This window comes from Tenebrio molitor, chromosome 3 (genome assembly GCF_963966145.1).
Source record: "Tenebrio molitor chromosome 3, icTenMoli1.1, whole genome shotgun sequence".
Taxonomy (NCBI): Eukaryota; Metazoa; Arthropoda; class Insecta; order Coleoptera; family Tenebrionidae; genus Tenebrio; species Tenebrio molitor.
The window spans coordinates 12046457-12059951 of NC_091048.1; the positions used below are offsets into that span (position 1 = coordinate 12046457).

The window sequence follows — 13495 nt, forward strand, 5'->3', positions numbered from 1 at the left end:
GCATGGGATGAAATAGAAGAATTTAAGGTGGGAGAAAGAGTGGAGTCGGATCATATGCCATTGGAAGTGAGGACAAAAGGAAGAGAGCAAGAGAGAGGAAGTATGAAGGATGTTAAAAGAAAAATTGTGAAGAATATTTGGACGGAAGAAAGAAAAGGAAAGTATAGAGCAAGACTTAGGGAGGCAAAATACGAAAAAGAAGAAATAAACGAAAAAGTGAGGGAGCTGAACGAGAACGTAAAAAATGCAACAGAAAAAAAAGAGATAGAGATAAGAGAGAAGATGGGGCTGTGGAAAAACGAGAGCAGCAAGAAAGAAACTAAGAAATTGGAAAAAAGAAAAAGCAACGAAGGAAGAGTACAAGAGAGCACGCAAGAGGTACAAATTAGTATGCAAAGAGAAGAAAGAAAAGAAACGGATGGAAGAAGAAATGAAGATGAAGGGTATAAAGACGGAAGAAGAGGTGTGGAGATACATAAATAGGGAAAGAAAGAAAAAAGGAGAAATAGTGAGTGATAGAATTACTATGGAGGAATGGAGAATGTACTTCAGTGAGTTGTTGGGGGGTGAGGAAAACAGACAAGAAAAGGAAAAGAGACAACACAGAGTGGGAGAAATAAAAGAGATAACAAGAGAAGAATTAGAGCAACAACTGAGAAAACTGAAAAGAAAAAAGGCACCGAGGATGGACGGTATAAAGAACGAATCGTGGATATATGGAACTGAAAGGGAAGTTGATAGGTTGTTAGAGATAATGAATTGAGTGTGGAAGGGAGTGGGCTTCCCCCAGGAGTGGAAGGAGGGGATAATATGCCCCATATATAAGAAAGGAGAAAAGGATACAGCCAGCAATTACAGGGGGATCACGCTACTTAATACGGCATATAAGGTATACGCGATGATTGTGGAAGAGAGACTGATGAAGGAAATGAATGAGCGGGGTGTGTTACCAGACGGGCAGGCGGGATTTAGGAAAGGTAGAGGGACTATGGACAATGTATATATCTTGAATCATATAATAGGAAATGAGATAAAAAAGAGGGGTAGCAAGATATATGCATTTTTTGTAGACCTGAAGGCTGCTTTTGATAATGTGGAAAGAGACTTACTGTGGGAATACTTGAGAAAGAAAGAGATAAATGAGCATCTGGTAACAAAAATAGAAGAGATATATGAAGAGACGATAAGTAGAGTGAGAGTGGATGGAAGAGTGAGTGAATGTTTCAAGACGTATAAGGGAGTAAGACAAGGTTGCCCACTAAGCCCCAGCCTGTTTGCAGCGTTTATTGGAGATATAGAGGAGATGTTCAGGAAGGGGCAGGCAGGGGGGGTTGTGGAGGGCAAAGAAAAAGTGTGGTCTTTGGCATACGCGGATGATTTGGTGGTGCTAGCGAGAGAGGAGAAAGGTATGAAAGAAATGTTGGGAAGCATGGAGAAATATATGAGGAGGAAAAAGTTGACGGTGAATGTAGAGAAATCCAAGATGATGGTGTTTAGAAAGGGGGGTGGTAGGAGAAAAATAAATGAGTGGAAATGGGAAAAAGATAAAATTGAAGTATTTAGGTTATGTGATGAATGAAAGAAACACAGCAGCAGCACATGTGAGAGAGTTAGTGAAAAAAGCAAATAAGAGATAATAGGAGCGGTATGGGGGATAGGAGAGAGAAAATTTGGACATGACTTTAGAAGGAGAACAATGATGTTTGATAGTCTGCTGAAAAGCGTGATGATGTATGGAGCGGAAATATGGGGATGGAGAGAGCAAGAAGGGTTGGAAGGGGTGCAAGAAAAATATTTGAAATGGGTGCTAGGAGTAGATAGAGAGACACCGGGATATATAGTGATGGAGGAAACAAAAAGGGATGGAATAAGAATAGAAGCAGGAAAGAGAGCAATAAGATTTGAGGAGAGAGTCATAGAGAGAGGAGAGTGTAGAATATTGCAAGAGTGTCTGAAATAAAAAAGAAAAGAAATAGGAAAAGGGGTATGGAAAGAGAGGGAGACATATTTCGAAAGAAATGGGTATGCAGGAGCGGAGATAGAAAGAATGCGAGAGGGAGGCAGAGCAATGACAGATGAATTGGTGCAGAGAGACAGAGATGTGCAAGTGCAGGAAAGAAGAACGAGAATTAGGGAATCTAGGTACAATGGAAAGTATGAAAAAATAATAACGGAAGAACTACCAAAGTACCTAGGAAGAGAGAGTAGAAAGGAGAGAGTGATAATAGCAAGATTTAGGTGTGGAAATGAGGAGAGAGAGAATAAATATTGGAATGAGGATAGGATTAGAATGTGCAGGATGTGTGGAGAAAAAAAGGAGACGATAGAGCATTTGTTGAATGAATGCGTAGAATTGAGAGAGAGAGATGAGAGTAGAGAAGAAATGTTGAATGAGGATAGAAGAGGGATCGAATGGATGAAGAATATTGAGTGGAGAAGAAGGACAATATGTGGGAAGGGATAATTGCTAATTTGTTAATTGGTTATTGATTTGGAATCACTGTTTTATTTATTTAGTTAGATTAGTTTTTAGTTATTATACCGGGACATTTTTTTAACACTGAACATAGTCCATACTAATTCCCTATGTTCAATTTTAAAAAACACAGATCAATGAATTGTGAGTTGCTATGCAACCAATTATACACGATCTACAAAAATGGTCGAAATTTTGCAATAATGTTAAAATTTGTTCCAATTGATGAAATTGGTCTATCATGTGTTGTATTGGAAATGTTACGCACATTTCTAATGATCTTATTAACATGAAATAAGTGCATTATGTGTACTTTTTTCGTCAAACAACTTGACCATTTTATTAAACTGTCAAGTACTTATTTTCGTTACCTTGGTTACGTAATTACATACATGCATTGACCTGTGCTTTTTAAAACTGAACATAGGGAATAAGTATGGGCTATGTTCAGTATTAAAAAAATGTCCCGGTATATTATATTAAGTTAGTGGAAATGTATAAGTTAGTGGAAATGTATTTTAAATCGGATTACTTTGTAAACCTGTATAGGTACCAAATATACATACATACAAATAAATGAATTTAATAGAGTCTTTTGGTGGATGTTTTAGTGAATGGAGCTTGACTCACGACCCATGAATTGAAATGTGACTCATGGATAAATAATCGAGCTGGATAAATACATAAATTATGACCCTGAACAGCATTATAAGAGTTTAGGGTGATCCGGTTTAGATTTGAATTATCCCCAATTGAATTGAACCCGACGCGATAGCCCTGGAACCTCATATATCAGCCTGGGGCCTGTTTCATAAAAATAATAGAACTTGTGTAACAACTACTTTACTACTCAAAAATTACAAATGTAACAAGTTATTGTTTCATAAATCTATAAGTGACTAGTGTTTAGTGACAAGCGACAAATTCCTAACTGACAAGCAAATTTTCCTTAAATTACTAGCGTTTTGTTTCATAAAATGACAAGTCTTATAATAGTTATTTATGATGTAAGTGTTAAAAGTGAGATTTTATTTTGTAAGTGGGGTAGATTGGGAAAGGAGCGCAGCGAGTTGACCAACCCCACGAACAAAATAAAATCACTTTTAACACGTCCATCATACATCTATTTTTTATACAACTGGTTTGCATTGCATTAAAAAACGCAGTCGTATTTTTTATGTTTATTTTAATTTCTGCTGCAAAAATCAGGTAGCTAGTCTTGTATTGACGTTTATTTATTAGAAACGTCAAAAAAGTTTTCATTACATTTTGTAAAACACGTTCAATTCCACACTATTGCATTCGTAAACATGGAATGCAAAGAAAACGACGTTAACGATGCCGATATCGACGACAGATCTCCCGCAGATATTGAAAAGCGGCAAATAGAGCCACTTTAACATTTATAAATAAATAAAAAATAACTAGTGTTAAAAGTTTTTTTTTTACTAGTATTAAAAATACTTTTAACACGGTAAATTATAAAGAGCAATTTTTAATCAAATTAGCTTCCACTAAAAACGTCACTTTTAATGTCAGTTGTATAAAAAATTAGTTAGTTTTATTAGTAAAAACTAACAAGTCAAGAGAGCACTGTACTATTGGGAGCACGGAATTTCGGGCAGACTTGAAATTTTACTGGTATTAGATGTGAAATAGGCTTTAGGTGCTAGACATATTAATAACCCCATAATATCTACATACTAATGTCACATATCATTCTGACAAATTGCACTCATCAATCCTGAAAAGTTGCAAGTCCGTAGATGTGATTTTCTGAAAACTGAACAATCTTTTATTAAACTTTGGAAATCAATAACTAAAATGAAAAATAATTGTGCACAATTGTGACAGTTTATTTTGAAGTTCAGTCAAAATTAATTATTATGACATTTATGACAATAAAGCTTAGACTAAGTACATTGGGTTTTTTTAAATGAGATATAAATTACTGCCCGAAATTCCATGCTCCCAATAGTACATTTTAATAAATACATCCTAAAATATGCATTTTATACTATTGGACAGTAAGAATGATGATTGATGACGCTGAATAAGTTGAAATTGTAAAACGTCTCAGAGTATTTCGAAAAAGAGTAAATTTTCGTTTTCAAGCTTTTTTTTGATTTAATGAACGGTTTCGTCTAAGTTCTGTGAAAATGGAAGTACTATCTAATGCCATTGAACATAGATTACAACACCGTAAGTCCAGCTTTTTTCGCTACTACCTCCAATCTTGCAGCAGTGGTATCAATTTCTTGCCCAGCCTTTTCTTTACACTGTTCAGTCACTTGGGGTGTGAAAGCTCCAAATAAAATCTGTTTTCTTTTTAAATTAATTTCCTCTGGGAAAGTTACTTTAACTGAATCGCTGATTGTAGAAACGACATGAGTCAATAATATCAGAATGTTGGGAATTAAAATTAAACCACCCGAAACAACTGACTCGTGGGGTTTCGGCACTAATTCAAGTTCTTGCACGCTGGCCATGAGTGGTTTCTTTACTCGTTGTGTAAATACCCCTGTGGAATGTGAAAACAACATAAAAATTGACTCATGTGATTTCTGCAATCAGCAATTCAACTGCTTTTTTTGCCATTTCAAAGAATTTTACAAGTTCTTGTCAAAAAACAATTAATCACCATAACAATTTAGGAAATTGTCATTTGTTTGACAAGTAGTAAATAATATTTTATGAAACACAAATTATTGGTAGTTGTCGTAATTTCTATAATCACTTGTCACTAGTCACTAATCAACTTGTAAGTTTTATGAAACAGACCCCTGGTCTACTCCGGTGGTTGAAAATAAAAGGGAAAAAGGTTCTAACAGGCCCAAAGGGTACCTCTCTTCACGTGTCAGCTGCCCTAGTTTAGTCACTGTCCCACTTATGGGTGACGCGGAATAATTTTGTGCTCTTACGCCGGACCACAGCTAATTGAGTGCGACGGACACTGGCGACAGCTTCCCGAACTCGAGGGCCCAAAGCACGAATCATGAATGAAATGTTTTATAATAATTTTAAAATACGAGTAGCTCGCCTTGGCGGGCACGTGTTTCCACAATCGATAAATGCAAGATCACATACTTCGCGATAAAGTGTTTAGTTCACGATTCTAAAGAGCCACGTGATCACCAAATGCTCAAAGAAAATAAGATAATCTTTACTTTAGCACGATAAATAACTAATGCCGGGTGAATAATTAAAACACGACTACAATGCAAGTACAAGAATTAGAGAAATAATTTACCTTGTAATTGTAGAACACGTGGTCACTAAAATAACTAAAACACCCCGCTTTCGACGATATACTTATTTATTCTCCAGATTACAACACACATCTGGAGCACCTGCATTTAGTAATAATAATAATAATAATAATTTTATTCATGCTTTCCGTACATACATAATGTAATAGCATCGTCATAAATTAAATAGGTCTAAAACACTAATACCTACATATGACAATATTGGCACAGTGCAATACATATATGCGTAAATGACATCACAAACATTTATTATCACTAACACGTATTTACAATAAAGTCACTGCTATGGAGGTACTCATCAACACTGTAATATGGGTATTCAACGAGAATGGCTTTTAGCTTATTTTTAAATATATTCCGGTTATTTATTAATTTTATTTCATTTGGTAATTTATTATATATTTTGATCGATGAATAATAAAGATTTCTCTCAAACAGAGTAGATGAGTGTTTCGGTATGCATAGTTCATTTTGATTCCGCGTGTGTGGGCCAGAACTATTACCTCCATTTGTTAAAAAGTTCTCTTTGTTATCGTAAGTGAAGAGGCACACTCCGAAGATATACATAGAAACGACTGTCATCAGATGTAACTCTTTGAAGAGAGGCCGGCAATGCGCGTCATAAGGTGCATTCTTTATCAGACGAATAATCTTTTTTTGTAAGATTAACACACTGGTCACATCTCTACCGCGACCCCATAGTATAATCCCATATTCTAAATGTGTTTTAATGCATGCGTGATAAAATTGTATTAATAGTTTTAATCCCACACTCTTTCTTAAATTCAATAGTGCGAAATGTGCTGAGTTAAGTTTTTTTATTATAAATTGCACGTGTTTATCCCATATTAATTTATCGTCTACTTGTATTCCTAAAAACTTAATGACATTCTTCACGGGTATTGACTTTTTTGCACATTTAACTAGTAGGGAGCATTCATCAAATTTTGAATGATTATTAGAAAATTGCAGTACTGTCGATTTCGATGCATTCAGTTTCAGACCATTCCTGTCACACCAATTCGACATGGCGTCTGCTGCCGTATGACACGTTGAGTGTAATCTTTGTTTGTTGTTTTTTATTAAGATGGTTGTGTCATCTGCATATTGGCATAGTCTGAAATTTTGTTCGTTTGAGATAACTGATGTTATATTTGAATGTAAATCATTACTAAATATTAAGAACAATAGTGGCGATAAAATTCCCCCTTGCGGTACTCCGTTTTGTAGAGTCAGAGTTTGGGATTGTACGCTTCCACTCTCCGTCTCCAAGTCTACATATTGTCTCCTGTCCGACAAAAACGACTCAAACCATTTTAATGCTAGTCCTGATATACCATGTATGTCAAGCTTTCTTAAAAGTAATGCCTTATTTACAGTGTCGAACGCCTTAGACAAGTCAAAGAAGATCCCCACCGGTTTGATTCCCTTATCCAATGCTTCCGCGATGAAGCTCATTGACTCGACCAGAGCGCTCGTGGTATTTTTATCTTTCACAAAACCATGGTGACTATCTGATAGTAAATTATGTTTATTTATAAACTGGATCAGTCTCTCATACATAGCTCTGTCAAGTACCTTCGCAAATACAGATAAAAGTGAAATTGGTCGGTAGTTATTTAAGTCTGACTGGTCTCCGTTTTTATAAATAGGTACGACCCTTGCAACTTTTAACTGAGATGGATAAATCCCTTCTTCAAAGGAACAGTTTATTATGTGGGCTAGTGGTTTGGCTATTAAATGTGCGCTATTATAAATTATGAAACATGGTATTCCATCAGTACCGTGTGATTTTTTAGTTGCGACTGATAATATTAGATTCACTACTTCTTGGTTATCTACCGGATTCAGAAATATTGTCTTTAAGGTTTTTCTAGTCATGTTATTTGAGTTTATATTTATTCCTGCCCTCTCTGATGTGTATGTGACTTTAGTGAAGGTTTCATTTAACATATTTGCTATTTTTTGTGTGTCCTCAATGACCCTGCCACTGGTGGTTATTGCTGTTAAATTAGTTTTTCTTTGTCTACCCGAGCTAATGTTATTGTTTATAATATCCCAAGATGTTTTAACGAAGTTATCGGTATGTGCCAACCGATTTTCGGTGTATTCATGCTTTGCTTTTTTTAAAGTATGTCGATAAGCTTTGGCCAAATTGTTGTAATATAATCTAACATTATCGTCCCCGGTGTTTTTATATAACCAGTGTATATTTTTTAACTCCGCTGACATATTAATAATTTCAGGGGTAACCCAGTTTTTCGTGTTGTTCTTTTTGTATGGTTTAAGTGGAAAGGCTGTCTGTAGAAATGACGTAATTGTTTCTATAAACTTTGAGTACTTCTGTTCAACTCCGTTCGAGTTGTATACTGATACCCAGTCGTGGTGTTCAAGAAGAGAACAAAACTTAAGTTGTTCCTCGTGTGTGAATGATCTCCTGAGTTTTTGTTTATTAGATTGCTTTTTATTCTCATAGTTATTATGAGGTATGTTTAATAAAATTGCATCATGATCGGAAAATTCTACAAAAAAGCTAACCGCTTCGCTTTCTTGCATTTCAAAATTTATGAAGATATTATCTATTAAGCTTTGAGAACTCCTTGTTGGTTTGTAAATTGTTTGTTGAAACCCATATCTATGTAATACATTTTTGAACTTGACAGTATCGCTTTTATCGGACAGGAGATCAATGTTAAAATCCCCACTAATTATAATTTGTTCAAATTTTTTGCATGCTTGGTTTATAAGTATTTCAAATCTTTCGAGAAACTGTTTAACGTCAGAACCTGGGGGTCTATAAAGAGATATCACCAGTATGTTTCGGCCCTTGTATTTTACTTGTCCTCCGGCATACTCGAAGCGCCCCTCCTCACACGACACCACCAATTGAGCTGGCTTGCAGATAAGAGCTCTGTCCACAAACAATGCAACTCCTCCATGCGGTGTAGGTCTACAAAAAGAACTGCATAAATGATAGTTACTGAGTGCAAAACTATTAAGTTCAAAATCCTTCATCCAATGTTCACATATCGAGACGATGTTCGGCTTATGTGTACTAAGCAAGGCTTCCAAATTGAGCCTCTTGTTTCTGGCACTCCGAGTGTTGAGCTGAAGAATTTTCAGCATTGTCCTATGTTCTCCATGTTGAGGATTTCGTTGATTTTCAAGGCTATTGTTCGGTATTATTCTATTATGGGTTCCGGCTTCTTTTTTTGAAAAAAACGTCGAATACAGGATCCATTGGGCCATATTGCCGGGTCCATGGCTTTATCAATTTGTTCCTTTGACACAACAATCTTGAATGATGAGTAATAAGCCGAGTTTCTCGATGCTAGTTTTTCACACGTTACCCCAGGTAAAGATGTTTTCATATAAGTGAGTACTTGCTCTGGAGTAACATCTGGATGCAGTCTATATAGATGTATGGCCGCTGTTTTTGGAATAGTAGCTATAGCAGTAGCAGTATTCGAGTCTATGTGTAAGTTTTTATTTGTTCCAACAAATACATCTTTATTTCTCCTCTTATAGTTTACGGGTGGAGACCATGTTGCGCTTGCAATGTCTTCATTATCCTTTTGTTCAATAGTTGTTGGTGTTTCCGTTGACTTACATTCTGTAGCGGTTGTTTTTAGGCCATTATTTGTCGGTTTACTGGTAGTTGGTGTTCCCCTTGGATTACATTCTATAACGGTTTGTTTTCCGTCGTCCCTTGTCAATTTACTTTTCGATTGTTGTTTACTCGTTTTTTTATTTTGTTTACATTCAGCGATTTCGACAGCTGGTATCGATGGTTGCTTCTTGTCCTCCTTTTTTTCGACGGGTTCTTCTGCCTTCGACAAGTTTTTATTTCCAGTCATGGTCATCAGATAAATTTTATCATTTAATAATGTAATCTCCTCTTTCAAAGTCTTAATTATTTGGTCTTTTTGCTCCAGGATGTAGGCAAAAATGTTTACGTCAACTTTGTCTCCTGTTGTAATAGCTTCTATAAGGGTTGTATTACTTATATGTATTATATCTTCCTGTTCGCCGTTTTTTTGGGATTCACAGCAGGTAACAGTATCGTCATTATTAAATACCATGTTGGGACGTTGTCTGGCACAGCTGGGGTGGTAATAGGATGCACACTTTTTACATTTTAAACCTGACACTAGTTTGGCTTTGCACTTTTTACAATAAACTGTGTTTTCGTTGGCATTGCTTGGCGTGATTGAACCGCCCGCCATCTTGCTTTCGATATTAGTACTCGAGCGTATGGCCATTCACGCGTTACGCTGCGCTCCACAGAAGTGTCACCTAGGGAAAAGCGAACTCGAATACCTCGCACATGTCCTCGATCCTTATGGAAATCGACCCCCATCTCCAACAGATCGCTACAGCTGAACCGCCCACCGATCGCAAGAGGTTGCTCGTTCCTGGGGACATGCAACTGGCTGCGAGAGTACGTCCTTACGTTCGCCGAAATCGTTCAACCTCTGACGGATCCGCTGGATAACCAAAAGAAGTGGAAGTGGGGTCCTGCCGAAAATGACGCATTCCTGGCGATCAAGCGGGCCCTCGCCGCGCCCCTGCCACTTCACCGTCCAGGCCCGACACGACCTTACGTGATGCAGGACCGACGCCAGTGGCACAGGTATGGCGGCTGTGCTCTATCAAGAAATTGACCAGCAACGACACGTCATCGTTTACGCCAGCTCTCGTTCCAACCCCAGGCAGCAGAAGTACCATAACACCGAGCAAGAGTGTCTCGCTTTGGTTTGGGGCATCTGCAAGTACCAATCCTAGACCGTCCTGGTGAGACAACAATTAAACTAAATATTCGCCGTTATTGTCAATGACTTGGAAGTCATAACGGCGAATATTTAGTTGGTTGGAACCATCTTTGTCCCAAAAGCTCAATTCCACGACGATAGAAGATGAGCTCTTTCGTCCCGAACGTTTCTTATCTTTGTTAGCAGTCAACCATAGATACCACCCTGCGATCTGCACCAGAGGGTTCTATCATCCCCATCTCTATGGACTCCCAGCGGAGACGTCCATGCGCAATAGACTAAGACATTATCATTATTATTATTATCGAGATCTCATGTACGCGGTTAGCACGGTGTGGTGGCAGGGAGGTTAATGTAATAAAAGTTTGTTATTATTCAGTGTGTGTTTGTGGGTGTTCTCCCCCCGAAAGCTAACATCAGAAGTGGGATAGAAGCGACGCCTCAAATAATAGTGACCAGCCTGAGATCGAGAAAACAACTGCCGGTAAGCGACCAATATGGCGGCGGAAAAGCGTTCTCCCGGTTCACTTGTCGGCTACGTCGACAGCGAAAGCGCCAGAGTCCCCAAAAAGTCCGACCCCAAAACGGCCCAAGGTACAGTGGCAAGAAACACTAATTGCCTTAATAGCGGCTCAACAAGATCAGTTGGCGCAATTGTCCCGCCAATCTAATACGACGCCTTCAGCAACGCGATCGGTAGATACTGCGCATGACATGACGTCACACACTACGTCTTTCCGATTGGCCGAATTTAACCCAGACACTACAAACTACCCCATGGAAGAGTGGTTAGAGATAGCAACTAAATTGAAGGTCGAACTACTCGTCGGTGATACCTTGATGATTGTAAAGGTCGGGGAAGCGCTAAAAGGCCGTGCCCACGAATATTATGTTGATTGGAGACCAGTCCAGCGCACCTGGGAAGAATTTTGTTCGGACCTAACCGTCGCATTCCCCAATCGTGAAACTCCCGGCGCACGCGCATATACTGCGACAACTCTGCGAAGCCGAGACTGTACCTCACTAAGCGATTACGGAATTCAAAAGCTTCGGACCATTCATCGTTTCCATAGTGCACTGCCGTGGAATACAATTTTAAGTATGGTGGAATACGGTCTAGATCATTCGGAAGCACAGGCCGCTATTCATATTCAACAACCAAGTGCCAACCGTGAGCTACTCAAGCTACTCACCGATTTCAATGCCCGACAGCGAAAGCATCAACACCGAGCGACTCAAAGTGGACGATCCCATGACGTCACGGGCGCCAACAGTACGCATAAACGCCGACCAAGTTCGTCTGCTACACCATTCAAGGGCACGTGTTTCAGCTGTGGTCGAAGTGGCCACCGACAAGTTGACTGTCGCGCCTCCGTTCGAGACAATAGGAAAGAACCAAGTAAAGACTCGGAAAGAAAACGTGGAGTTGATTACCCCACATGCGATCACTGCAAACGACCGGGACATACGGAGGGAGCGTGTTGGCAAAAACACGGCAAGCCGAAAAACATTATGCTGTTCCGACGAGGACGCAATTTGGCTTCGACACCAGTAGCAACCCTCCTCTACGACGACAAAGCCGCCAACTTCCCTTATTTAATTGACAGCGGTGCGGATGTTTCAATTTTGTGTGAAAGTGCGGCCACCAAACTTGGTGCTCCGATAACACCGGAAGTGCGTCTATTGTCCGGGATTGGAACGCGGCATGTTTATAGCAGTGGCACGTGTTACTTAGTAGCCGTCTTGCCGACAGTAACCTTAAAAGTTTTGTTCACAATAGTCGCCGATGATACGATTCCTGGAAATCTGAGTTGCTATTATCGGATGGGACGTCATCGGAAGGACGAATTTACGCATCGACAAAACCGCTGATGGGTTCGAATTACACCACGACCTACTCAATGTACAAAGGGTTATGACCATGTCAACCACCACCAACTTTAGTCAGCTGAAAGTGTCAGGACTAGACGAGTCTAAAGAAACTGAAACAACTGCTGCTCCAGTGCCATGAGAAAATAGCCGACCATATTGTGACAGGAAAACTGAGTATTAAACTGAAAGACGACATTCCCATTGCTTACGGTCCACGACGTCTGGCGTATGCCGAACGAATACAACTGAAAAAAATCATCCAGGACTTGCTACAAGCAGGCACCATTCGTGAGAGTCACTCATCATATGCCAGCCCCATCGTCCTAGTGAAAAAAAAGAACGGCGACGCACGTCTCTGTGTCGACTATCGTGATATAAATCGGAAAGCCATTAAAGAACGTTATCCGTTACCTCACATTCACGACCAGATTGATGCACTGAGCGATGCTCGATACTTTACGACATTGGATATGAAGGCCGGATTCCACCAGATGGAAGTTGAAGAAAATTCAAAGCACTTCACCGCTTTCATCACACCTGATGGCCTGTATGCCCTTTGGCTATGTCAACTCTCCCGCAGTTTACCAAAGAGCCATCGACAAGGCGCCAGGCAATTTAAAGGGGACGCAGGCCTATGTGTACATCGACGATGTGCTCATCCCATCTACTACAATCAAAGAAGAGTTGAAAAACTTAGAAAACGTTTTGGATGCTCTATCCACTGCAGGTTTTCGTCTCAACTACGACAAATGTACTTTCTTTTCTAGGAAGACAGAATATCTTGATGTAATGGTGAGCGAGGGAACAGTGTGTCCAAGTGCGCGAAAAGTGACCGCTCTAACACAAACGGTTATCCCCACGGACGTAAAAGGTGTCCGACAATTTTTGGGCCTGTCAAGCTATTTTCGTCGGTTTGTCGAAAAGTTTTCTGTTATTGCAGCTCCAATATCGTCTCTGTTGAAAAAGGACCGAGCTTTCGAGTGGACCAAAGAGTGCGAAGATGCCCGACAATCGATTATCAGTTCATTGACCCAACAACCAGTGTCACCGACGGTAAAACAAATAAAGGGCTAGCCAGACCACCCCGTATCCCGGAGTTTGTCGCG

At 39.3% G+C, this 13495-nt stretch overlaps 1 protein-coding gene across 1 annotated transcript; it reads left to right on the plus strand.

The window, feature by feature from the left end:
• The first annotated feature begins 282 nt into the window (after positions 1 to 282).
• LOC138125867 (uncharacterized) lies at positions 283 to 12389 on the plus strand. The gene is made up of 7 exons (XM_069041421.1): positions 283 to 378; positions 773 to 977; positions 1281 to 1468; positions 10125 to 10378; positions 10458 to 10517; positions 10949 to 11001; positions 11065 to 12389. Exons 1-7 carry the CDS (start codon positions 283 to 285, stop codon positions 12387 to 12389), a joined length of 2181 nt encoding a protein of 726 aa, XP_068897522.1.
• The last annotated feature ends 1106 nt before the right edge of the window (positions 12390 to 13495 follow it).